This window comes from Magnolia sinica, chromosome 13 (genome assembly GCF_029962835.1).
Source record: "Magnolia sinica isolate HGM2019 chromosome 13, MsV1, whole genome shotgun sequence".
In the NCBI taxonomy this organism is placed as follows: Eukaryota; Viridiplantae; Streptophyta; class Magnoliopsida; order Magnoliales; family Magnoliaceae; genus Magnolia; species Magnolia sinica.
Window position 1 is genome coordinate 18,908,052 of NC_080585.1, and position 25,406 is coordinate 18,933,457.

General features: G+C 41.7%; 2 protein-coding genes across 2 annotated transcripts; both read right to left on the reverse strand.

The window, feature by feature from the left end:
• Positions 1 to 1,468: 1,468 nt before the first annotated feature.
• On the reverse strand, positions 1,469 to 2,148 carry LOC131223080 (uncharacterized). Its single transcript, XM_058218368.1, has one exon. It carries the CDS (start codon positions 2,070 to 2,072, stop codon positions 1,557 to 1,559), a length of 516 nt encoding a protein of 171 aa, XP_058074351.1. The 5' UTR covers positions 2,073 to 2,148; the 3' UTR covers positions 1,469 to 1,556.
• Positions 2,149 to 4,636: 2,488 nt separating this feature from the next.
• Positions 4,637 to 24,088, reverse strand: LOC131223081 (ras-related protein Rab7-like). The gene is made up of 7 exons (XM_058218369.1): positions 23,896 to 24,088; positions 23,647 to 23,673; positions 23,187 to 23,286; positions 6,920 to 7,066; positions 6,756 to 6,836; positions 6,323 to 6,468; positions 4,637 to 4,987 (listed from the first exon to the last, which is right to left on the reverse strand). Exons 1-7 carry the CDS (start codon positions 23,946 to 23,948, stop codon positions 4,918 to 4,920), a joined length of 624 nt encoding a protein of 207 aa, XP_058074352.1. The 5' UTR covers positions 23,949 to 24,088; the 3' UTR covers positions 4,637 to 4,917.
• Positions 24,089 to 25,406: the final 1,318 nt, after the last annotated feature.

A 25,406-nucleotide genomic window follows, 5' to 3' on the forward strand; every position in this document is an offset into this window, starting at 1 on the left:
ACACGAGCATTATCGACAGCATTATTGACATTTAAAGGCTCACTTGACAATTCTCTCATACTAAAACCCTACATTGGCCTTGAGACGTTTGGATTGCTGGAAATGAATTAATTTTCACAAATGTGACATTTTTCCTTGTTTGCCGAAATAAATTTATCCATGGAAATCGATTTCCATTTCCATGGTTTTTCATGAGAAGTAAGGATTTTTCATTTGCTTAAAAAAAAAACATTAAATGTATGTTTTCCCAGTTATGAGAGCTTTCTTACTGTTGACCTTTCAACATTTATATGAAAATTGAGTATATTAAATAAAAGAAAAAAAGATTAACACGGATTCTTTTCATATATTTTTTTTCTCACCTTAAATTTAGGTTTCGCCAATCCAAACAGCCCATATTCAATCTATATCAGCTCTATCTGTCCTATAATTAGGCTGCAACACCGAGGGTACCATGTGGTAGATTCATGAGCCAATATCTTACCACATTTGATTCGGGTGCAGCATCAAAAGTTGAAGCTTAGATAAGTTGTAGTTACCAAATATCCCGAGTTGAGCTCTATCATAGCTCAAACCTTGGAAAAATAGAAACAACTAAAAGCAGAAAATTTGTAAAATTTCACAAAGGAGATTGATTTTCTCACGGTTCATTTGATACTCCGGCTGCAGGCGACTTTCTCACAGTTCATTTGATACTCCGGCTGCAGATGATTGATAGGCAAGCACTCAGATACGGGGCATATCGGGCAAACTAATTTCAATTAAACCGTATAGATTGTGGAATCACTGAAGCAAAGTTAAAACCCCAAAATCAAGTTGATTGAATGATCCTATCCTCTGATCCGTGGGTACTCAGTTTGCTAAATTAGGATAGGTGGATATTTTTCATCCAACCGTCCAATAAAATGATACTCGTTTACGAAAATAGGATCGTTGGATATTTTGACCAAACGATAGTTAAGACCATGAAATAAGTGTCTTTTTATTCTACATCCGAACCGTGGACCCATAATGTGTATGGTTCAATTTGAATTTCTTTTACAATCCAAGTACATAGTTTCTCAATGCATGTGTATCATCCATGACATTTTGCCAGAGTATCAATTTTCTTCCTTCCATATGTTGATCCCATGTACTGACAGTTTAAGAGTGTATTTCTTAAAATACCCATTAAATGTGAATTTCCTACAAAAATTGTGGGCCTACCCTGAGGCCTGTAGATATCCTATCCATTAGTTGCATGTGTATCATCCATGACACTTTGCCAGAGTATCAATTTTCTTCCTTCCATCAGTTTAAGAGTGAATTTCTTTTTTAAAAAAACCCCATTAAAAACTCAAGTTGGCCACACCACTGGAAACAGTGGTGATGGAAATGCCCACCATTAACCTTCCTGGCCCACCGTGATGTTAAAATGCCATTCAAGCTTGTCCAGTCATTTCATTCACTTCATTTAAAAAAGAAAAAGAAAAAAAAAAAAAAACCATTGAATTACTTCTATTACAGATGAAAATATATTTGTACAACCAAAACAAGAACAACAACAACAACAAAAATCAAATGTAAGCTTCAGCTAATATGGTTTTATCTTCCTTTTCATCCTCAGACCCTTCATCACCAAAATCCTCATTTTCCCCAATCTCCAACCCTTCTAACAACCCCTCAACACACCCTCCTTTCCGTTCCTCCCATTCCGGCACTGCCGCCCCCAATACCCTATCGGAAGCCCCTCCTCCTTCAACTCCCACAACGATCACCTTAACCCCACTTACTTCGGGCAGACCGCCTTTCTCAGCCTCGCCGCAGGGTTTTGGATCCTCGGGAGGAACCTGAGTCAGCACATCCCGCAGTTCTCCGTTGCTGGGCCCGGGATCATTGACGCAACACCCACCATCGATTTCATTGTCATCGGCGGGGAAGATGGATTTCGCCTGTGTTCGGACCGAACTCGCCGCTTTGAGAAACGCCTCTTTAATTGCTTCCGGTGCCAGAGCACAGTCTTCGAGCCCAGCGTCTTCAAGCCGGGGCGGTCTGATCATGTTCAGCAGCCCTTCTTCCTCTGTTGCCTTCATGGCTGATACGAAACCCAAACCCTAATCTCTCTCTCTCTCTCTCTCTCTCTGTGCGGGATGCGGCAGAATCCTGTTTATGGGGGCTATATGATAGTCAGGCAGCGTATGACACTTGATACGCAGGCACCAAAACATCGTACACGTGGCATACATTAGCTCATCAAAATACACCGACTAAATTGTGAAACTAGCTATGGCAAAGTGGCATTGATTCCAACCTCATAGGCACTTGTTTGTTGATGTGGGACCATTGATATTGTTCATTATCAACCGTCCAATAAATGTTTACTACTGGACCTATGATCAAATAAGCTTAAAATTTCTGATTCATTAGACATCTAAACCGGGTCCCGTAATGTGGACGGTTTAATTTGAGTTTCTTGCACACGAGGTTTCTTATTACTAAGTACCTGCATATCATCTATCACACCCTGCCGGAGTATTAATGGCCTTTTCAACCGTTTGTACATGCACTGATTATCTGCTGGCTCAAAAACGCGAGCATCGGACTGATCTCTCAGTTCCAGATGGAAAGTGTAGCCCATCTGATCGAAAGCTGGAATCTCTCGCACGTTCACTTCATTGACATGTGTACTTTCCATGTAGACCAGTAGGCTGTGGGCTTAGCAAACCTCCCACTAGCATTGAAGCCAGCAACATGTTTTTGGGTGATTCAGACCGTCTTCAAGGGGGCCCACACATGCGCGAGGACCCAAAATTCACCGGCCGGACAATTCTAGCCGTCTGAATGTTGGCCCACATGAGAATGTTTAAAACTTTTTTTTTTTTTTTTTTTAAAGGAATGTAGGCCCTAGGTACATTGATGGCTGATATTGATGGTTGAAATTCGTTTCCTGGATAAGTGATCTCAAACCCTGTAACACCGAAATGAGGATCTCGAGTCTCGACCGGCATGGAATGCTGTCATGATAAGTCCGTTAATCCATTCCAAATCGAATTGCCGACCGAGTAACTCAATAGTCTTTCACCTTACGGAGTAAACTCGGTTGGGCCCATAGTGAATGTATGTAGTTTATCCATGCCGTCCATCCGTTTTTCCATATCATTTTAGGCGTTAAGCCCAAAATTGAATCATATCCAAAGCTCAAGTAGACTACACCACAAGAAACAGAGAGAATAATGATTTCCACCGTTGAAGCCTTCCTAGGGCCCACAGACGTTTATTTGTTATCCAACCTGTTCACAAGATAACACATACACAGATGAAGGGAAAACACAAATATCAGCTTAGATCCAAAACTTCCGTGGCTTCCAAGAAATTTTCAAACAATATAAGTTCAATTCACATTGTTTCCTTTTGTGTGGTCTACATGAGCTTTGGATATGCTTTATTTTTAGGCTAAGCCCGAAAATAATAAAATGGAAGGATAAAATACATAAATCATGGTGTGCCCCCACAGAGCTTACTCAGTACGCAATCCCCTTCCGATCCATTCAGGGCCAACAATTGAAAAGTGCCACAGAACAACCCTTCTGCAAGGTATTCACCGTGCACATAACATGGTGTCCCAGGGGATGGTGATCCACACCATCCATGCAACAGGACCATGATCGAGACTGATCACTCACCGGTCAAATAGCAAAGGCCACACTCAAAAACTATAAATGGCCAAAAAAGACCTTCACCCAATGAATTTGTACCCTTGTCCTGCAGACCTTTCTGCGACGGGATGCTAGGTCAGGCCCACCGTGATGCTTGGGAGAAATCCACCACATCCATCCATTTTGTGGACATGGGCATTTTGGATCGGGCTAATATTTTTGTGTTTTCAGTTCATCCATGTAGGAATGACCTTATAAATGGTATGGATGGTTATAAACATCACCGTGGAACCCAGGGAAGTTTCAACAGTCGGCATTTCCCAACCCACTTTTTCCTGTCACGGGGCTCTCACTTGAGTTTTGGATCTGCCTCATTTTTGGGCCATGCCCTAACATAATCTGGAAGCATCTGGATATGCCTCATTTTTGGGCCATGCCCTAGCATAATCTGGAAACACAGATGCCCCACCTAGCTTACCATCAAAGGAAGTTCCTGTCAAAGGCTTTTGCAGGCAATCCGTGTCCTGTTTGCCATGGATCAGAGATGATTTGCACACCTGTGCAATTTTCTATGGCCAAATGGCCCTTCAACACTGCTTGATGATGGACGCTGCAGATGATCATCCGTGTGGCTGCAAGACCACATCATATAAGAAATTATTTTGAACCCCTCCCTCGGTGCAGACCAAGTAATTACTAACACGGTTGAAAACCCTGGCGTGTGCTTGGATTTCTCTGGGCCTGCAAACAGAGGATTCCCATGTGCCGATGAGGGGTTGTGATCATTTGGCTTGCAAAGAGATTTCATTCTTCCAATCCACATGGAATGATCTAAACATAAACCAGTGGAAGTCCGCTCCCAGGCAAATCTCCTGACCATCCAAACTTTCTAGGAAAAGTGGGTCCAACTTACATGCATACTTTAGGCACCATGATCACTAACCCATGGCAGACTTTAGACGTTTCACATCAAGCCATTTCCCATCAGAAAACACAATGTATAAGGCAGAATAAACTAAGATAGCTTGCCATTGATAACACAAATTTCTAGTATTAATCCAACCGAATTTCCAGCAAAGCGAGAAGGGAAAGATGAGAGGATCCAAGAGATGGAGTATCACATATCACGATCATCAATCCTGTCTTCTTCTTCTTCCTTTTTTTTTTTTTAATACCAACTCAATAGTATACATAGAATTATAAAAGCCTTCACTGAATAATCACTGTGAATCAAATGGAGAGAAGTGCAGTAGCCATTTTCCATGACAAGCAAAACACCCACCTAACATTCGCAGCCTGATGATCTTGGTTGCTGTCCTCCGCCCGCCACGTCAATGGTATCCGGTAGGTATCTTCATGGTTAGAAAATAGAATGTCATGTAACTTGGCAACAGAGAAAAATAACTTGTCCATGCAAGGATTGAAATCGGTGTATTGGGTTTCATATCGTTCACCCAGCAACACACCCTTGTATCACCCCGGATTGTCTCTGCATCGGGATGTTTCGGGCTGATGCAGCCGAATCATTCATGGATGAAACCTATACATATCAAGTGATACATAACAGTTTCGGATTATACTTTATACCTTGTGTCCCTGGTTTTATATGTTTCTAAAATTTTGAGACTCAACTCCTATTTGGACATGGCTTTCTGTTTGTTTCAAGGAAGTGTACTATAAGTGTTTATTTTAATAGGTGAGCTGGGCTCAAACCCTACACCTCAATGTTGAAACACACCCTATCTACATTGAGCTACAGGTTCGAACCCAATTACTTACAATTGTCTTCCATAATTCTTCTGAGTATCACACTGACTTCGTCAAGTTCGTGATGAATCTTGAAGCTATTTTTTTTTTTTTTAAGGTCAAAGGGCAACTTGATTTTGGTCTCAATCAAATCGAGCAGACTCATCAGTTTTTAAATATATGGTTTGTAGCAAAGCATTAAAGCTGCTTCATATAAGCAAACAGATACGAAATCTTTGAAAAGATAAGCCAGCAATTGAATGAGAAAAAATAAGTTTTTAAATCAGTGCACCAGGCATCATGGTGTTCACCACCGATACGGCCCATGCAGCCGTATCATTCATGGGCAATAATGGTATGCATCAGACGATACGTACAGGTTTTGGACAATGCTTTTAAACCTTGGTTAAAATGGCAAACACGGCCAACACTTTTTTATTTTTATTTTTGTTAGCTAGCTTGTTAGTACACCCCACTGTCAGTTCACACTTCACTGTTAGCCACCCCCACTAGATATCGATACCAAGACCTCAGTGTTGAAACGAGGTATCTTTCGCTCTGTCTACCACTTCAGCTATAGATCAGGGCCAACACTTAAACTAAGGCAACACAGAGAGGGAGTTTTGGCCAAAACAAGAAAATGCTAATGAAACCTGCTGATATGACTGACCAATAAAACACGATTGGGTTTGGCAGTTTTAAATAGAAACTTTTTTTTCCTTTTTTTCTTCGCAGGAGTTAGTGATGTATCCGAAGACACCCTAAACCTGTAACTGGGTTTTTGTCAAACGATAATCTTTTTAGAATTTTAGTCATTATGAGCATCAGGAGGTCATATGCTTGCAAGTGTTTGGCAGATAAATCCAAAGGATAGTACTGATTATTACTATAACATAGGAGATTTAAAGAAAGACGGAGAAGCGTCTTTTAGGACTACTCACACTTCTTCTTCAGGTTCATTCTTGAGAGCATTCTTAGCTATACATTCGAATGCAGCTTCGACATTGAAACCCTCTTTTGCAGAAGTCTCAAAGTAGGGGATGTTCCCCTTGGAGGCACACCATGCCTTTGCCTTCTTCTCTGACACCTGAAAACCCATAAGGGTGAAACAGCACCCACACAAGATTATAAAGAGAACCGGCAGCAAGAACAGACTAAGGAAAGACAATAAAGCAATGGAGTTATTTGCCACAGATCCTTTTCAGAACAGCCATGTGGGCAGCATTAATTCCAACACGCAAGGTGCATGGGAAATCTAGTCACAGGAGTGCCAACAAAAAATACAACCTAAGCAACCTAGGTCCCAAAGCAGGAGCAGTAAGCTAAGTACATGGTCCTGCAACAATGATGGAAATGGCAGCTTAAATATCTTACCACCCGGCTGTTGCCACCATCCACGTCTATTTTGTTTCCCAGCACGACGAATGGGAAGTTTTCAGGGTCGGATGGGCTCGCCTATACATTAAAACCACCACAGAAATATCAGCCATCTGTTACGGGAAACTCAGGTTTCTGGGCTCAGGATGAGAAACAAGTACCTGAATTAGAAACTCTTCACGCCAATTGTTGAGGTTGTCAAATGACTTCATGACATTGACATCGTAAACAAGAACACAGCAGTCTGCACCGCGATAGAAAGCCACACCAAGACTTTGAAACCTCTCCTGACCAGCTGTGTCCCATATCTGAAGATGTGAATTACGGGCACAAATAGAGTCAGCCTAGCAGCAAAAGATGTTATAAAAGGGCAATCACTATTATATATTCTATAGGTTTTCTTGAGAAAAAAAAAAAAAATCAATCTCACCAAGAAGGCCTTGGAAGCTCCAAAGTCTAGAACAGAAAATTGAAAATAAACCATTCCGAGACTTGAGAAAATATCACAATAAGAAATCCATGTGTGCCTGGCATGTGAAATGGGATCACGAGTCCTTTTTTTTTTTTTTTTGTGAAAGGTAATGGGATAATGAGTCTTGGTTACCAGAAATGGCACGAGGCAGCAGTGGCAACAAATTTATGAAGCTAAGTTTATGAATTCAAGCTCTCCAACTAAATTCTTAACTTCCATTAACTGCATGAAATTGAAGTCCTTCCAAGCCTCTGCACTATCCGATCTTCACAATCCCCCAACAACTTCCTGGGCAACTCTAACCACATTCTCAATGTGAAAGGAGTAAGAAATGACACAGACTACCTTTGCAGAATCTAATAAATAGGAGAATCCAAAGCCAGTTTTGAATGGTGCTAACACCAATAGCTACCATGCCAGAAGTCAAGTAACTAACGAAATCTCCTCACAATTGCATCATCATGATTGTTTGGCCAGGGAGCATCATCTGATGGCCAGTCTATCCAAGTCTCCTGACGCATTGATCACATGTACTTCTGATGTTCTTTATAAACTCAACCCATTTGAGCGATTAACACCTTTTCTTGCTTGAACATTGAGTAATAATGCCAGATGAATATAGTCACTATGAATTTTCTCCAAGGTGACGGCACTTGCAGCCCCAATAGTCCTTCATGCCAATGCCTGTGTGAACCTTGCAAACAAGATCAAGTAAATAATCCACAGCGATGCTTTCCTAGGCCTTCATTTTGGGATCCAAAATTTTCCCTGCCTCTTTTCCACCTGACCAAACATACCTGTCACCAACAAAGATGCATTTATTATGGTGACACAGTTCAAACATTGCATTAGTTCACCTTTCCTTTCCCACCATTTGTCACTGAGTTCACCATCTAGGAAGAAGTCCCTATCCCTGTCATGTATTTACTTCTGACAATCCATCCCAAGCAACAAAGAGCTCCCCCCATCCATCCACAAACTATACCCTCCATGTTTGAACAATCATCTCCTTGCATCAACCCCAGATCTGCCATACAAGCTCTTTTGTTAGACTCACATTGCTAAATTTCTGGCTCTGAGTCTGGAAGGGTTTAACATATTGTTTTTCCTTTTGTAAAAATATGATCAGTAAAGTTTTCATGCATATATCTTTCATTTCACCATTCTCTCTACTTCAATATTCAAATTCTAAGTTCCAAAGCAGATGCACCCATTATTTGTTCAACCTAAGTTTCAGTTTCATTACAAGTGCCTTTCACTCCAATTGTACAACTTTAATCAACTTAGTTTCAAGATGACCATCCCATGGCTATTGAGAATGAATCAAATCAGATGTTCAAAGGCCCAAGTTGGACATCAAATGGTCGCAGTGACCAGGCCTGGGCAACTGTTGACCAAAATCACACGTCTCCGCAAAGTCGTAAGACCATGTATGTGGCTGATGCCTTTTTCTTTCCTCAAATCCATTTTTTTTCTTATTTTAATATATAGGTCTTCAATTCAGCAAGCATCTTCTGTGGCCGAGGTAGTGACTACTTTCCAAGCACAAGGGGTGATGGAATACACTATTGTGGTAGCTGAAATGGCAGATTCACCTGCCAAGTATCAGTTTCAACACAAATGCCTTTCACTCCATTTGTACAACTTTATTCAACCTAGTTGCAAATCAAATGTCTTGTTAAACTTCAGTGTCAAATCACTGAAGTTTTCTATGCAATTCTAGGAGAATTCGATGCTATCAGCTTCGATACCTAGTAAAGGGAATCCAGGCCCCGCAGGTCTCAAGGAGTGACAACAACATCATGTTTATTTTATTTTTGTTTTTTTGAACATGTTGTATTTCTGGCTATGCAGAAATTGAGCGCATGGACTACAAAAGGTGAAGCAACAATACTCATAATCTCAATTGTGGACCAAAAGCTACTGGTTAAATGTTGTTCACAGGACTAACTAATCATGCTCTTTTCTTCCTTAGAGATGACTCCACATCCTGTTAAATCCAAGGTTGGATCTTGCTGTCATAAATCGCACTAAGCATTAGACACGTTCCTCCTGTCATAAAGGATGGATCTTGCTGCACCACCTTTGGCCTGACCTTCAGGTATCTCATTAGCTTCCTGAGGCACTTGAGAGAGAGAGAGAGAGAGAGAGAGAGAGAGAGAGAGAGAGAGAGAATGGGATATCTGCACAAATTTCCCTAATTTCCTCTAACACATCGGCAAACCTCCAATGGAATGGCCTGGATCTGGCCCACGCAATTGCATTGGTCAAATCTCATTCCATGATAGCTTGGTGAAGGTTGGAGGAGATAATGATCTTGACAGCCTTAACCAATGCTGTTATCTCAGTGTAGCCAAAATCCTGGAAACCAATAGGCCACAAAAACTAAATCACCACTGCTGCGACACACTCCTATACCTGCAGGCCCTGGATTCCCAAACGAGCAGCCATTGAAACTCAATTTGATGGACCCCGAAGGGAGGGCTTTCCACTCAGCTGTGGGCTTCCCCCTCTTCCAACTATCAACAACACTGTCCCCCAGCTTGAGTCGAACGAAGCTAGAGAAATACCAGAAAAGAGAAGCAATAGGTAAACAATAACACTGATGACTGAACCAGAATTTTTCCCAACAACACAGACTCCCAACTGGAGTTGAAATATTTACCCATCCTTCTCCTGGTGTAGGCAACGCATGCCAAAAGGGAAGCAAGCAATACATGTAACCCAAGAAAATAACTTTTCTTAATGAACGACATAACTATTCATAAACAAGCTTACATACTTACATACTTATTCTCAAAGCAAAGAAAACCCTAATAGAATTCCAGCTAGCCATTATTCTAATCCTGACCATCTATTTGAATAAAAACATAAAAATAAAAATACCCTTGAATCCCGTCACAGCCATATAGGTTTTTGGTAAATCGGTCATTACTCCAGCAAACAAAATCAAAATTGCATGACCTTCGGCTTGTTTTAAAGCTAACTCAATAGGCTTTCAAACAGGACCAATCATGCTCATAAGAAAACAATAAGGGTGTGATTGGATAGAGTGCAAACTAGGGAAAGTATTCAATATACATCAAAAAAGCATTTGCGCCTGCTTAGGAAGCAGAGGATGGTGCAGCACAGGGTTTGCCATTGCCTTTTCCTCCTAAACAAGAGAGTACAAACTTCTTCTTCTTTTTTTCTTTTCAAAAAGTCAAGTGGAGGTAAAAGAATTGCCTCTGATGTGACTTTTTAAATGGAAATTTTGGAGGGAAAAGGGAAAAAGGTTTCACCTTGTAGTATAGCAATCCAAACAGCCTCAAATGCACAGGAAAAGCATGTTCCAAGACTTTTCTTTTGCAAAACAAACTATGCAAAGGATTGCTTCCCCTAGTTGACCTCCTACTTATGTCACATGTTTGCTTCCTTTGCTTTACTTTCCCCTAATTTGAACTCTATCCAAACAGGGCCTAAATGAAAAATGATTCAACTCACTCTAACAACTAAGTAAATGACTGATAGTTTGGTCCAGAGTGCTCATTATGATCGTTGATCTTCCATCAGATCAATCTAGATTCTCCAAGTGGTTCAAATCTTCATTGTAGATGGTTGGATTATCCAAATCGTAGATCATGACCCTTCAGTATGTGGCCCAGATACATAACATCTTAACATGATTTATGTGGATTGCAATACAGTGTTAGCCCAGAACAAGTTTAGATGTACCTCATAAACAAGGAGGACAGTATGCTTGTCCACCATCTTACATCCATTGTGCTTCGGTAGTTGTTAATTTAGGCTTGAAAAGGTAAAAAAGTAGTATTCCACCTAATGCAATTCCAAACTTTTCCTACCATCCCAGAACCCAAACTTCTTTTAGATGGCTTTTTTCATTATTTACTTATTTATTTGAAAGGCTACAATTTTATTGATAAGGGGCCAAATTGGCCCAAAGAATTACCAACAGCCCAAAACCGGATTACAAGTGAGGCCCAATCTAGGATATCCAGCTTAGCCTCCCTAAAAACATCAGCCACTTCCCAGCTTCGGTTGCAAAAGCATCAGTTGTTCCTTTTCCCCCATAATGCCCAAACAATGGCCAATAATGCCAATCTCCATAATATCTTCCCTACCCACCTCCATGCCAACCTAGCAAGAGACACTCCAGCATCACCCACGATACACCAAGGCAAGCAAGATGTTTTCCCAAAACTCGTATGCAAATGAGCAATGAATGAAAATACGGTCGACTGACTCCCCTTATAATATCATCTTCCTCTTGCGCAAGTTATCTACTATCAACACCTTCAAGCCCACTGGCCACACCAGTATATCCTCAGCTTGGTTCTCAATCATCATCAACGGGATACCATTCGGACTCTTGAGGAGTGCTAGGTGTATTCGCCAAGAACAAATAATGGTGCTGATACTCACAATAGTCGCAGAAGTGCCAAGTAGACTAATGACACGGGCTGTCAAAAAAGGAATAGTTGAAGGAATGTCTATACAAGAGATTAAAGTCACTCATGGGCAGCAAGTGAATGATACATTGTTGATTGAAGCATGAAGGAATAAAAAACTGAAGGCTTCAAAGATGTCTTGAGGAATTTTGTAGTGTGCAGACTTGGAATCAACCTCTCAAAAAGTAGAACATCAGGGATAAATTTGAATGAAGAGTTATAAAGGAATGGAATTGTGGGATACAAAGCAGTAGAAATGCCCATCAATCTATAGGGTATGCCATTGGGTCCAGGAAAGCCCTTAACTGCAGCATGGGATCAGATATTGGAAAGATGCAGAAACAAGCTCACAGCACAGAAAGGAAGAGTTCTATTGATAGGTGGTAAGCCAACGTTAATAAAGGCAATATTAACAAGTTCACTAATTCATCTGTTAGCATTACTCAGATATCCATCGGAGGTTGCGGCTAAGCTAGAATCACTGCAGAAAAAAATTCCTATGGAATAATTGGGATGATAGAAATTTCATCATGTGGAATGGGCAGAAGTGTGCAGGCCATTGTCGAAGATGGCCACAAATTTCATCATGTGGTGTGAGCAGAAGTGTGCAAGCCAATGTCTGAGGGGCAGATGGGCATAAGGATTTTGACAGATACAAATTCAGCAGTGTTGGAGAACTGGTGGTGGAGGATTGGTTCTGGGGAACTTCAAATGCTGAAGAATATCCTCATGGAGAAGTAAAGAGCGGGGAATAGTGAATGGGATGTGAAGGAGGAATGTGGAAAAAAAATACCTGCAGTTTGGAGGGGGATCTAAAAATTGTACGAGAGGTTGCCAAACACGTTAAATACAAAGTAGGCCACGGCTTCAGGATAAGATTCTGGAGAGATAAATGGTGATGTGATACATCATCAACTCAGCGTACAGCCTGTCATTTCAAATAGCCTCAGCTAACGAGTGAGTAGGGAAAGAGACGTACCAAAGAGTGGAGGGATAGTGTGGTCTTCGTATTTTAAGAGAAATCTGAAGGACGGTGAGATTCCTCTTATTACTAGTATGCTTGCAAGGCTAGAGGAGATCAGAATTGTTCCGGAGGAGAATGACAATTGGATTGGGATGTTAGACTATAGTGGGAGATTCTGTTAAGAACCTAACCAATACGCCAAAAGCCCTAGGACCGATGGAACGCATCAAGTTAGGCTATCAAACCCTTGGGATCGTATTATTCCACCATGCTCTGCAGCCGATGTCTACGGCAGCCCACTCTATGGCAGCACTCATTCTAGCCTCTTTTCCAAGTAGCCCTTTTCCATTCATGGCAGTTGCACTCTGCTCGTCCAAGTAGCCCTCTCCACTCATTGCAGCTACACTCTGGTTGTGCAAGTAGCCCTCTCCATGTCATGGTAGCTTTCACTCTAGTCTGGGTTGCCCTTTCCACAGGTTGTTCCTTCTGTGACTTGAACACAGTATGTGGTGTTGGCTTTGATACCAATTTTTAAGAACTTAACGAATATGCCAAAAGCCCCAGGACTAATGGAACCCGTCAAGTTAGGCTATTTAACCCTTGGGATCATAATAGATCCACGGTGAGATCCTGGCAAAAGGCATACAAGAATAGTAGCTCATCTAGAGTAGAATGGGCTTCAGTGGTATGGGCAGGAGGAGCTCCATTAGAAGTAAATATTTTGTATTGGGAAGTATACAGAAATAGCATGCTAGCCATAGATAACATGATGAGAAGAGGGATTCAAATGCCTAATAGATGCCCAATGTGCATAGAAGCAGAGGAGAATTGCTCGCATTTACTAATCCATTGTAAATTTGCATGGCAAGTGTGGACAACAATGTTTATAAAGTTTGGGATAAATTGGGTCACCCAACTCACTCCAGCAATAGTGGGGGAATTTTGTGCAAGATGGATATGACCTAGGATGAGTGTTGAGTAGTAAAGGAACAATGTGTTCATAGGATAAGTGCAATTGAAATGAGGATTTTGAGATGGATGAGTGGCAAGACAAGGATAAGGTTAGAAATGAATGCGTTTGAGGGGTTTCAGGAGTAGCACCAATAGGAAACAAGATGAGGGAAACTATACGTAGATGGTTTGCTGTGCAATGGAGATCCAGAATTGTGCCGGCGGAGTGAGTTCGTACAAGTTGAATGCTCTAAAAGGGCAAAGGGAAGGCCCAAAAGGACCCGGGTGGAGGTAGTAAGAAAAGACTTAATGACCTATGGTCTAACTGAAGTTATGGCCCTTGATAGAGTGGAATGGCAGAAAAAACTTCATGTAGCCGACCCCAATTAGTTGGGAACTTAGGATGAGGCTTAGATGATGATGATTAATAAGACCTAAATACACGCTCTAAAAGCGGCAATGCGGTCGCTATGAAAAGAGAGGAATGAACGTCTTTTCAAAAGGAGTGTTCTTATGGGAAAATAGTGAATAAAATTTTCAGGTTGGTTGTGGATTGGACTTGATTTAATAGTCGGGCAAGGGGATTTCAGCGTGATCAAATATTTGCATGTTTTTTTTTTTGGAACATTGACAAATTTTATACAAAAAAGTTAAAGCCAAAAAAAAAAGGGGAATGAAAAAAGCCAAAAAAATTTACAAATCCCACCAAAATTTCAGCAAATGGGAGACAATCTTAACAACATGCACCCGTTCTAGTACATAGGATTTAGCCCTTTGGAAAACCAACCTCTTGCGGTTCTTAAAACAACAATCATTTCTCTCAAACCAAATGGCCCATATAACTACTAAAAAACTTATGTGCCAGATTTTCCCTATACCCCCACCATGCCACATAAAAAAGAACGCATCAATATAACCCAGCATTACCCATTCCACTCCGAATAAGTTAAAAGAAGTTGATCCACATTTCTTTTGAGAACATGCATCGGATGAACAAATGATCCACTGATTCCTCGGCGTGAAGACACAACAGACAAACATTCAGAAGAATGAAGCCTCTTCTACGGAGATTGTCCACCATTAGAACTTTGTTATTCCCCACCAACCATGCGAACGCCACCACCTTTGAGGGAGCACCATAACTCCAAACAAACGATGTCCGACAGACCCGGGTCAAGGCATCATCCCCAGTAAATAACATATATAGAGACTTTACCGAGAACTTTCCAGATTTGTCTTTTACTCACACCATCAAATCCAGCTCTAAAAATTCTGGAGCTTCCTTTGAAAGTATTCCGAGCAACTTAACCAAATATGCAATTTCTTCATCCACTAGATTTCTTCTACACGGTGGGACCCAAACTACCACCCCTCCCACAATAGGAAAACAACCAAACACCATCAAATCCGCCTCAATGGAAATTCATGCAAGCCTTGGGAAAAGATCTTTAAGACTCAGTCCGTCTACCCACTTATCCACATAAAATCTAATATTTTTCTCATCCCCTAATGAAAAACCAACCCCTTCCCGGACTTTCTATTTAAAGGCCGCAACAGACTTCCAAATAAATGAAGCTCTGCACAAAGAAGAGACCTTAGTCCACCACCCCCCTACATCCACCCCATATTTCCTACCTATAACTCCTCTCCAATACAACTCCCCTTCTACCCCAAATCTCCATACCCATTTTCCTAATAACGCCAAATTCACATCCCCCCAACTTCCTAAGGCCCTCACCCCTTGAGCCTATGGCTTACACATGGGAAGCAATTATGGGGAAAGTGAAGGCCACTAATGTGAGGAAGGAATTGCTTGTGATGGCCAAGATAACAAGAATTTTTGTGTACAGTTGTCACTAGGATCTCGATTTCGCGTCTCATCTCAGCTGTGTATTTTTGGAATGGTTGATTTCTTTAAATAATAAAATCATCCATTGATAAGAAAAAAATGTGATGAGTTAAATGGTCTCAAATATTTTAACATGACATACGTGTCCAACAAAGAAGAGAATCTTCGTACCGAGCCCATTGTATGGAAGCATTGGCCGAAAATAATATAATTTCAAGCTTTAGGTTGCCCACAAAAGTGACCACTAATTTCACAAGTGAAAGAAATCTCATATTTCTTTTTAGGTGGTTCTTTTTTTTTTTTTTTTAGTATGGCCCACATAATAATTGCATGAGCTTGATTTTTATAGCATCTCATCATCATTGTGCAAATGCAAGTAAAAATATCCAATGGTGCGAATAAGTGTAAATACCTTAAAGAGAGGCAACGAGGGTAATTATGACAATTGGAAACGATTAAAAATCCTAGATTTTGTAACTTAGCTTTTTTCTAGGTTTAAAAAAAGAGCAAAATTCCTAGATTTGAAATTTGGTTGGAATTGAAATTCAGGATTTTCGGGAGTGCAAAACATGACCCTATTTTATAATCTTGGATTTCAATTCCTAAGTGTCCCAAAATCTTGGATTTTCAGGGGTGTCTAACGATCCATTAGTTTCTTATGGTAGCCCCTATATCATAGGGTCCACAACTTCTCCTCTGTAAGGCATCCGCCCCAATCCGAGGGTTTCAGATGAATTGATTTGGCTAAGAGCTTAGTCGGGTAGATTTTCAGTTCGTTCCTTTCTTGAATTTCTCTATGGGCCCAATTCTCAAGATAGGTGCAATCATATGGATTTCATTTGGAGAATGGTGATTCTCGCCGTATGGTGGTCAGTATGGGAGGAAAGGAACAACAGATGCCTCAACGACAATTCTGCTTTGGTCCAACTTGTCTAGTCCAGACCTAAAAACCTGATCTATGAATGGGTGGGCATTGTAAATGGGCTTAAAGACTTTGATTGCTTTTTTTAGGTCGCTAGTTGTCTACCTCCTCAGCAAACTTCTTCTCTCTTTTGTATCTTTTTCTCCTTTTCAATAAATTTCCAGTTATTCGTTAATATATATATATATATATATATATATATATATATATATATATATATATATATGGATTTCATTTGGCAGTATGAACCCCTCTAAAGGTTACGGCCTTTGCTTGGCTTGCCGATAGAAAAAGCATATTGACCATCGATAACCTTCATAAATGGGTGTTAGTGCTTCCAAACGTTTGCCTTCTATGTATGAAGAATGAGAAACCGGCGGAGCATATATTCATCCATCGCCCCTTTGTGAAGGGAGGATCGGATAGTATTCATGTAGACTTTAATGTGCCTATGCTATGCCAAGGTCCATGGAGGAGCTCTTTCTGTCATGGCACGACGAGGGTCCCAGCTCCAAAGAAAGGCGGAAGTGGCGAATTGCCTTGCTTGTGGTCTTGTGGTGTATTTGGTTGGAAAAGAATGGTAAATGTTTTAGAAATATCAGTGAGTGCTTAGGCTTCATTGTTAGAAAGATTTTTCTGTTTAGTAGGGATTGGGGTTCCTAAACCTTGGGGTTTGGTTCATTGTATTTTTCATTTCTTTTTCTTTCTGCTTTTGTTGTTTTGTGCCCTTTGGCTTCTTCAATAAATTCTTTATTCTCAAATATATATATATAGAGTCATGCTCCCCTGCGCACCTACGCACGTGCGCACCTTTGCACATGTGCCATGGGTGTCTAATCTGAACGGTCCATGTGATGCGGAATCCCATGAAACCTCATGTGACAAGTTTTCACCCCGATCTAAAATTATGGTGGGCCATAGCAAAGAGAAATGTAAATCAAGGGAGGAAACTGTTTTCATTTTCCATGGCCCATCAAAGTTTTCGATCAAAGTAAAACTTGGGCCTGGGGGGTTTCACGAGGTGCTGCTTCACATGAACGGTTCAGATTTTGGATCCACATCACGTATGATGGGTTCTCAAACCAGTTCGTACGAACTGGTTCGCAAGTGAGCGTTTCCGTGTATATATATATATATATATATATATATATATATATATATGGTGATCATCATCGTCATCATCTAAACCTTACCCCAGCCAATTAGCACTGGCTACATGAATCTTGTTCTGCCATTCTGTTGGGGGATTTTGGACACGTTGGTTTCATGTTGGAATTGAAATGAATGTATATTTTCTTTGTTTTGAATACTAGGAAACATCATCACTTTTTGTCATTTCCTCAATAGTAAACTCAATGTTCACCAATTCAATTCATATTCACATCCAAATACAGCCATAGGGTGCATTTAGATCATAGTTTCCAAACCATCTTAGTCTACCTTCCTTCATCTTATTACCTGTTGGTGCTGCTCCTAAGTTTCCTCGAGTGCATTCATTTCTAAATCCATCCTTCGTCGTCTTGTCACTCATTCATCTTAACCTCCTCGTTTCAACTACACTCAGTCACTCATCCTTTGAACATGTTCCTTAACCACCCAACAATATGTCCGATAAAGCATGGCCAGTCTTATAGCAATCCTAGTTAAATCCCTTTCAGCTTGAGTAATATGTGACGATCACATAAAACTCCAGAGGCACAGCTCCGTTTCTTCCACATAGCTTGGATTCTATCGGCAACATCCTTCTCAATTTCAACAATCTCACGAAGAAGAGAACTAACAATTATTCATATTACTTATTTTTATTTTTTTTCCAATTTACCTCCATTAGAAAGAAAAAGAAATCTAAAAACCGAAGTAGAAATATATCTTCCTCTCCCACTTCCCAATTTCCTTTTATCTTCATCTTCTGGAAGCATGGTGTTTTCATGCCTCCAGATTGTGTACCAAACACTCATCACATGTGTATTTTAATTCAAACTAAACATGCTGTGGGCTTAGCTGGTGACCTTTTTTTTTTTTTTTTTTTGGTGATTGGACTATCTTAACCATCTAACAAATAGTCCTTTCTTCACTAAATGGGAGCACTGGTTGATTTTTGTCTTTTAGTGTTTATTTCTAAGCCACCAATTGAAGGGCTGGAATCGTCTAATAGTTGTAGTTTTGGGAGCATAGCCCATTTACTACTAAAAATGCTAAATTGACAGTTTCAATCTCATCCATTTTTGCCACATGTTCTCATCAAATTTTTACTCTCTCACATGCATGGAATAAGCAACCTTACGCTTTTCTTAGGAAGCAAGATCCTCTTCAATGTTTCTAGAATAAACTTATTTAAAAACTATAGTGGATGGAGCACATCATGATGTTTTCATCGTTATCCAACCCATCCAGAATGGTCGCCCCACTATGAAGTTGGAACGCCTCAAAAATCAAGCCGATCCAACCATCTTGTGGGCCAACACATTTTCATGGAGGTTTTTGGGTAGCCGTCCATGATTTTCTCTAGTGTGGCCCATCCTGTTGTTTCTTTATAATCCAAACTTATCATCAAGTGAGCACCATAAGGATGATGACTGATGATAGCTCCAAGATATCTAGCTTGTACATTGATCAAGGGGGGGCACACCATAGAAAACAATAGAAAACCACCTAAATATCTCCAAATTCACATGTTGGCCCAAATGATGGTTGGATTAGTTTGATTTTGTGGGCGTCCCAATTTCATTGTTGATTAACCCTTCTGGACAGTTTTTGTAAGACCCATATCTAAGCCTGTACCGTTCCGTAGGCTTCCGCGATCCTCCCAGTCGAATTCTGGCGACCCGCGATCTGTTATCGGCGTTTACGCGCGATCCTGAGTCGTGTCTCATATATCAAAGTCGACTTGACTCGAAACTTGTACACTAGCAACCGCGCCGTTGCCGCGGTTCCAATGCCGGGTCTCGTGCGTCAATGCGACGCTTAGATCATAAGTTGTGGCCCGCGCATTATAATGACTGTAGACTGCACATTGCGAGACCCACCTATTGCAATGGCACAATTTTCTAAGCCATCATGGGGTGATGTACTAGGTAATCATTTCCTCTCCTTTTCCCAAAAGTCAACATCCTCCCTTACCAAGCAATTAATGATAGCCTTACATCATTAATTCAAGCCATGATCTTTTCCTCTCTCTCCTATCTCTCTCCCTCCCTCTTTCTTCTTCATTTTTTTCCTCCATTGTTGCAAGCTTGGGACGTCCAAGCAACTCAAAATCTAGCCATCTCCCACCCTTTCTCCCTACTAATCCAGCCCACCAAACCCCATCTTGACCGTTAAATCACCCTCCTTGGAGCTCTAAGACCTATTGGAAGAAGGAGAAGTTCGAGATCTAGAGGTGGGTGCTTCTCTCCTTTACTCTCTTCCCTTCTCTCTCCTTTCCTTGCATGATGGCCCACTTAGTGAGGCATGTAAAGATCCAGACCATCCATCCAATGGAACTGGCCCATCTTGTTGGATCGTCCAGGGCCAGCAAGCCCACCATGATGTATTTATCCACGCTGCCTGTCCATTTGGACAGGCCTGGGCGTAGAGAAAACACTAATATCAACTTGTTTCAATGGTAGCCACACCTGGCCGCACTTGATGAATATGTCTCACCCATCCCATCCACCGTCCAGATCCCTGGACAGTGGGATTCCCATGATATATGTGTTCTGTATACACCATCCATGCCGCCCAACAGCCGTGGGTCCCACCACGTAGAACGCCACTGTGATGTATTTCAAATCCAGGCCGTCCAGACGTCCAGAGCTGGACGCTGCACTTCCTCTTTCATATATACACATATATATAGCAGACCCATGGCTTCGCATAAGGGCCTTATATACAACACCATAGGCCTTACTCAAGAGCACAATACACATTACGATGGGCCTCTCACATGGGCCTAGGATACATCACAATAGGCTTCATCGTCTGGCCCTCAAATGCACCACAATGGGCCTCATCACATATGCCTAATATACATCACATTAGGCCTCAAACACGGGCTGAATACACATCACAATGAGCCTCAAACACGGGCTGAATACACATCACAATGGGCCTCAAATATGGATCGCATATACATCACATAGCCTTCGACAATCGTCCTCGACGATCAGGGTTGGCCTCGACCATCGAAATCGGCCTCGACAATCGAAATCAGCCTCGACCATCGGAATCAGTCTCGACAATCGGAATCGGTCTCGACAATCGGAATCGGCCTCGATACTCGGCCTCGACAATCAGAATCGGCCTATACAATCAGCCTCGACAATCAGAATCGGAATCGGAGTCAACCTCGACAATCGGACTCAGCCTCGACAATCGAAATCGACCTCGACAATCGGAATCGGCCTCAATATTCAACCTCGACAATCGGAATCGGCCTCAACAAATTGGAATCAGCCTCAACAATTGGAATCAATAATCAGAATCAGCTTCGACCATCGGAATCGGTCTCGACAATCGGCCTCGACAATCAAAATCGGCCTCGATACTCGGCCTCGATATTCGGCCTCGACAATCGGATCAGCCTATACAATCGAAATCGGCCTCGACAATCGGCCGAACAAGGCTTAAGGGAAGGTCACAATGTAGACATTAAACCATCATTTCCCATCAAAGTGGACGTTTAAACAACATCGCTTCCGAGCAGTGGCCCACATAGAGCCAAACATATAATGGGCCCACGGCCTCACACAAAGGTCTAATATTCGACACAATGGGCCTTACTCAAGGGCCACATATACACAACAGGTGGGCCCTGCTCACGGGCCTAATACATATCATAATGGGCCTTGCCCATAGGTCACGAATATATCACAATGGCCCATATGGGCCTTAAATACAAGGCAGGTGGGCCATATCACATGGGCCTCAAATATACATCATGATGGGCCTCATGGATGAGCTGCACCAATGGGCCTCAAATATTATATTATATTTGAGGCCAGGAAGTGCAGCGTCCGTCCAGCTCTGGACGCCTGGACGGCCTAGATTTGAAATACATCATGGTGGCGTTCTACGTGGTGGGGCCCACGGCTGCTGGGCAGCATGGATGGTGTATACAGAACGCATATATCATGGGAATCCCAACGTCCAAGGGTCTGGACGGTGGATGGGATGGGTGAGACATATTCATCAAGTGGTGCCAGGTGTGGCCACCATTGAAACAAGCTAATATTAGTGTTTTCCCTACGCCCAGGCATGTCCAAACAGACAGGCAGCGTGGATAAATACATCATGGTGGGCTTGCTGGCCCTAGACGATCCAGCAAGATGGGCCGGTTCCATTGGATGGACGGTCTGGATCTTTACATGCCTCACCAAGTGGGTCATCATGCAAGGAAAGGAGAGAGAAGGGAAGAGAGTAAAAGAGAGAAGCACCACCTCTAGATCTTGAACTCCTCCTTCCTCCAATAGGTCTTAGAGCTCTAAGGATGGTGATTTAACGGTCAAGATGGGATTTGGTGGGCTGGATTAGTAGGGAGAAAGGGTGGGAGATGGCTGGATTTTGGGTTGCTTGGACGTCCCAAGCTTGCAACAATGAAGGAAAAAAATGAAGAAGAAAGAGAGAGGGAGAGAGAGATAGGAGAGAGAAAAAGATCATGGATTGAATTAATAATGTAAGGCCATCATTAATTGCTTGGTAAGGGGGGGTTCTGACTTTTGAAAAAATGAGAGGAAATGATTACCTAGCACATCACCACATGATGGCTTAGAAAATTGTGTCATTGCAATAGGTGGGTCCCACAACGTGCAGTCTACAGTCATTATAATGCGCGGGTCACAACTTATGATCTAAGTGTCGCATTGACGCACGAGACGTGGTGTTGGAACCGCGGCGATGGCGCAGTTGCTAGTGTACAAGTTTCGAGTCAAGTCGACTCTGATATACGGGACACAACTCAGGATCGCGCACAATCGTCGATAGCAGATCGCAGGTCGCCAAAATTCGACCGGAAGGACTGCAGAAGCCTACGGAACAGTACGGGATAGGATACAGGTCTTACAGCTTTGATGCACACCTACAACTCGATGGGCCCCACCTAAGACATTTGCAAGATTACACTTATTCTAGATATGTGTTAGATGATGTTCTAGAGTACCCCACCTCTTTGTTTGGAAGGTAAAGTTATGGAGTTTGTTTTGCCTCTATGGAATGTGTTGCCACCCGTTGGAGACAACATGTCCAATGGTTTTATATATATATATATATATATATATATATATATATATGGGGGGGGGCAACAATTTGGTCATTACCACTTCATTAGATTAATAATTGGAATTCAATTCGATAATGCTTCCAAATTTTCACCCTATTCTAAAATTCTGGTGGGCCAAAGCAAAGAGAAATGCAAATCAAGGGAGGAAGCTGTTTTCATTTTTCATGGCCCATCAAAGTTTTATATCAAAGTAAAACTTGGGCCTAGGAGGTTTCACGAGGTGCTGCTTCACATGAACGGTTCAGATTTTGGATCTACATCACGTATGATGGGTTCTCAACGTTGGAGACAACATGTCCAATGGTTTTATATATATATATATATATATATATATATATATATATGGGGGGGGGCAACAATTTGGTCATTACCACTTCATTAGATTAATAATTGGAATTCAATTCGATAATGCTTCCAAATACACATTAAAGTAGTCAAGGAATTCATCCTAACATTTAAGAACAATGAAAAAACCAGCTGTCAAAAAGATCGATGTCCAGATCACAAAATCATGGTGATGACTTCTATAATTCACCTGCAATATTAAGAAAATAACAATAATGCACCTGCAATGTGAACAGCCTATCTTCAAACTGGACTTCTTTCGTCAAGAAATCCGCTCCAATTGTTGCTTTATACTGATTGCTAAACTTCCGATTCACATATCTAAAGCGCAATGGTTAAGCAAAACAAAATCACATCCAAAACAACCAATCCATAAAATACACAAACTAAAACATAAACAATCAAGAAAAAAGAAAGAAAACGGAAAAAGAAATGAGTACAACTTCCCTGTGCGCGCAGTGAACACAGAGACTCGGTGCTTGCATTACCAATTTACCACCTGTCATCGAAAAAATGGATGGCGGGATTTGGCAAGCATTTCAAAATGCCCATTTTGAAATTTTTGTTAAAATTCCCGCCAGCCATAATTGGGTGGTGGGAGATGAGTGTGAACCAACTCTTGGTGCACCCTCTGCGGACACCATCTTTTCCCAAAAGATATTGACTAATAATAGAGGATACTGATTCATTAGAGATGTCTTCCCAACCCTATCAAAACATCAAAGACAAGCAATCGAAGACAATATAATTAGAAATTTAAAAAGAGAAATTGCAACATGAATTCAAGAAAACCCTAAAATCGCTGAAAAAATCCCCAGGAATTGGCATCCATGCATCGGAAAGTGTGCAACCAAGAAAATCTAGATTTAAGGGGTTTCCATATCGCCAAAAAATGAGAGAGAGAGAGAGAGAGAGAGAGAGTCAACATACCCGGAGTCTCCGAGGATTATGACCTTAAGAAGCATGCGCCTTCGAGACGTCATGGATTTCGAAGCCCTAAATCTCCTGAAATTAGGGTTTTTAAAGTTTCTCTTTCGAGTAAAAACCAAAACCTGGAAATCTCTCGAATTCGAGAGAGAGAGAGAGAGAGAGAGAGAGAGAGAGACGACAGACAGACTGGTATTCTGTTACAATGACGAATATGTCACCGTTGACTCCGAATTGCTGGAGTGAACAGTTCCCACCGGATGCGAATATCCTACCACCCAACTTCTACAAGTCCCTGCAATCCAAAGCTCTGTGGGGCCCATATTGATGTATTATGCTATATCCACTACGTCCATACGTTGAGAAAGATCATTTTAGACATTCATCACAAAAATCAGACACATCCAAAACTCAAATGCGCCACAACACTTGAAAAGGTGGGGATTGAACGCCCATCACTGAAACTTTCTTGGGGCCTACAGAAATTCTGGATCGGGCTGATATTTGTGTTTTCCATTCATACTCGTGGGAATCACCTCATGAACGTGTTAGATGGCATATAGACATCAATGAGGGCCACATGAAGGCTTTAGTGGTAGGCGCATCCATTTCACTGTTTCCTGTGGTGTGGCCCACTTGAACTTTGGATGTGCCTCATTTTAGAGTTAACACCCTATATGAGCGGGCGAATCTGATGGACGGATAGGATGTCACACATACATCTCGTTGGGCTCCACATAGTTTTGGGTTACAAGGGCTACCTGTAACCGGGGTTGCGCGTTCCACGTCCTGGAACCGGAGTACTACGTACGCCGGAAACGGATTGGCTACTCCCCCTGCCACCAGCCAATGGCTGGTGTTCGGTGCTCTGTGGGGCCCACCATGATATATGTATTTCATCCATTCCGTCCATATATTTTTATAGATCATTTTATGTTATGAGACATAAACTTAGGTGTATCCAAATCTCAAGTGGACCATTACAGGAAACAGTGTTGAATGAACATCGACCATTAAAAACTTTTTGGGGGCCATAAAAGTTTTGGATCAAGCTGATATTTGCTTTTTCCCTTCATCTGGGTCTGTATGACCTAATCAACAGATTGGATGTCAAATAAACAGTACAGTGGTCCTTAGGAGGATTTTAATGGTGGATATCCAATCACTATTGTTTTCCTGTGGTGTGGTCCACCTGAGATTTATATTCCAATAATTTTTTGTAAAATCCCAAAAATGATATGAAAAAATGGATGAACGGAATGGATGAATCACATACATCATGGTGGGGGCCACAGGGCACCGACCATCAGCCACGGGGCTGGTGGCAGGGGGAGTAGCCAATCCGTTCGCACTGTACGTTACCCGCTCGTTCGCTCTTGACCATACAATTCTAGTCCTGTTAACTCATCCAGCAGGTTGGCATCAGGCGCACGTTGAATGCGCGGTGTAAGCAAGCATGCCGTCCGCTGCTGCTTATGTGTGGCGCGAATGCATTCACCGCACGTGGCAGAGTG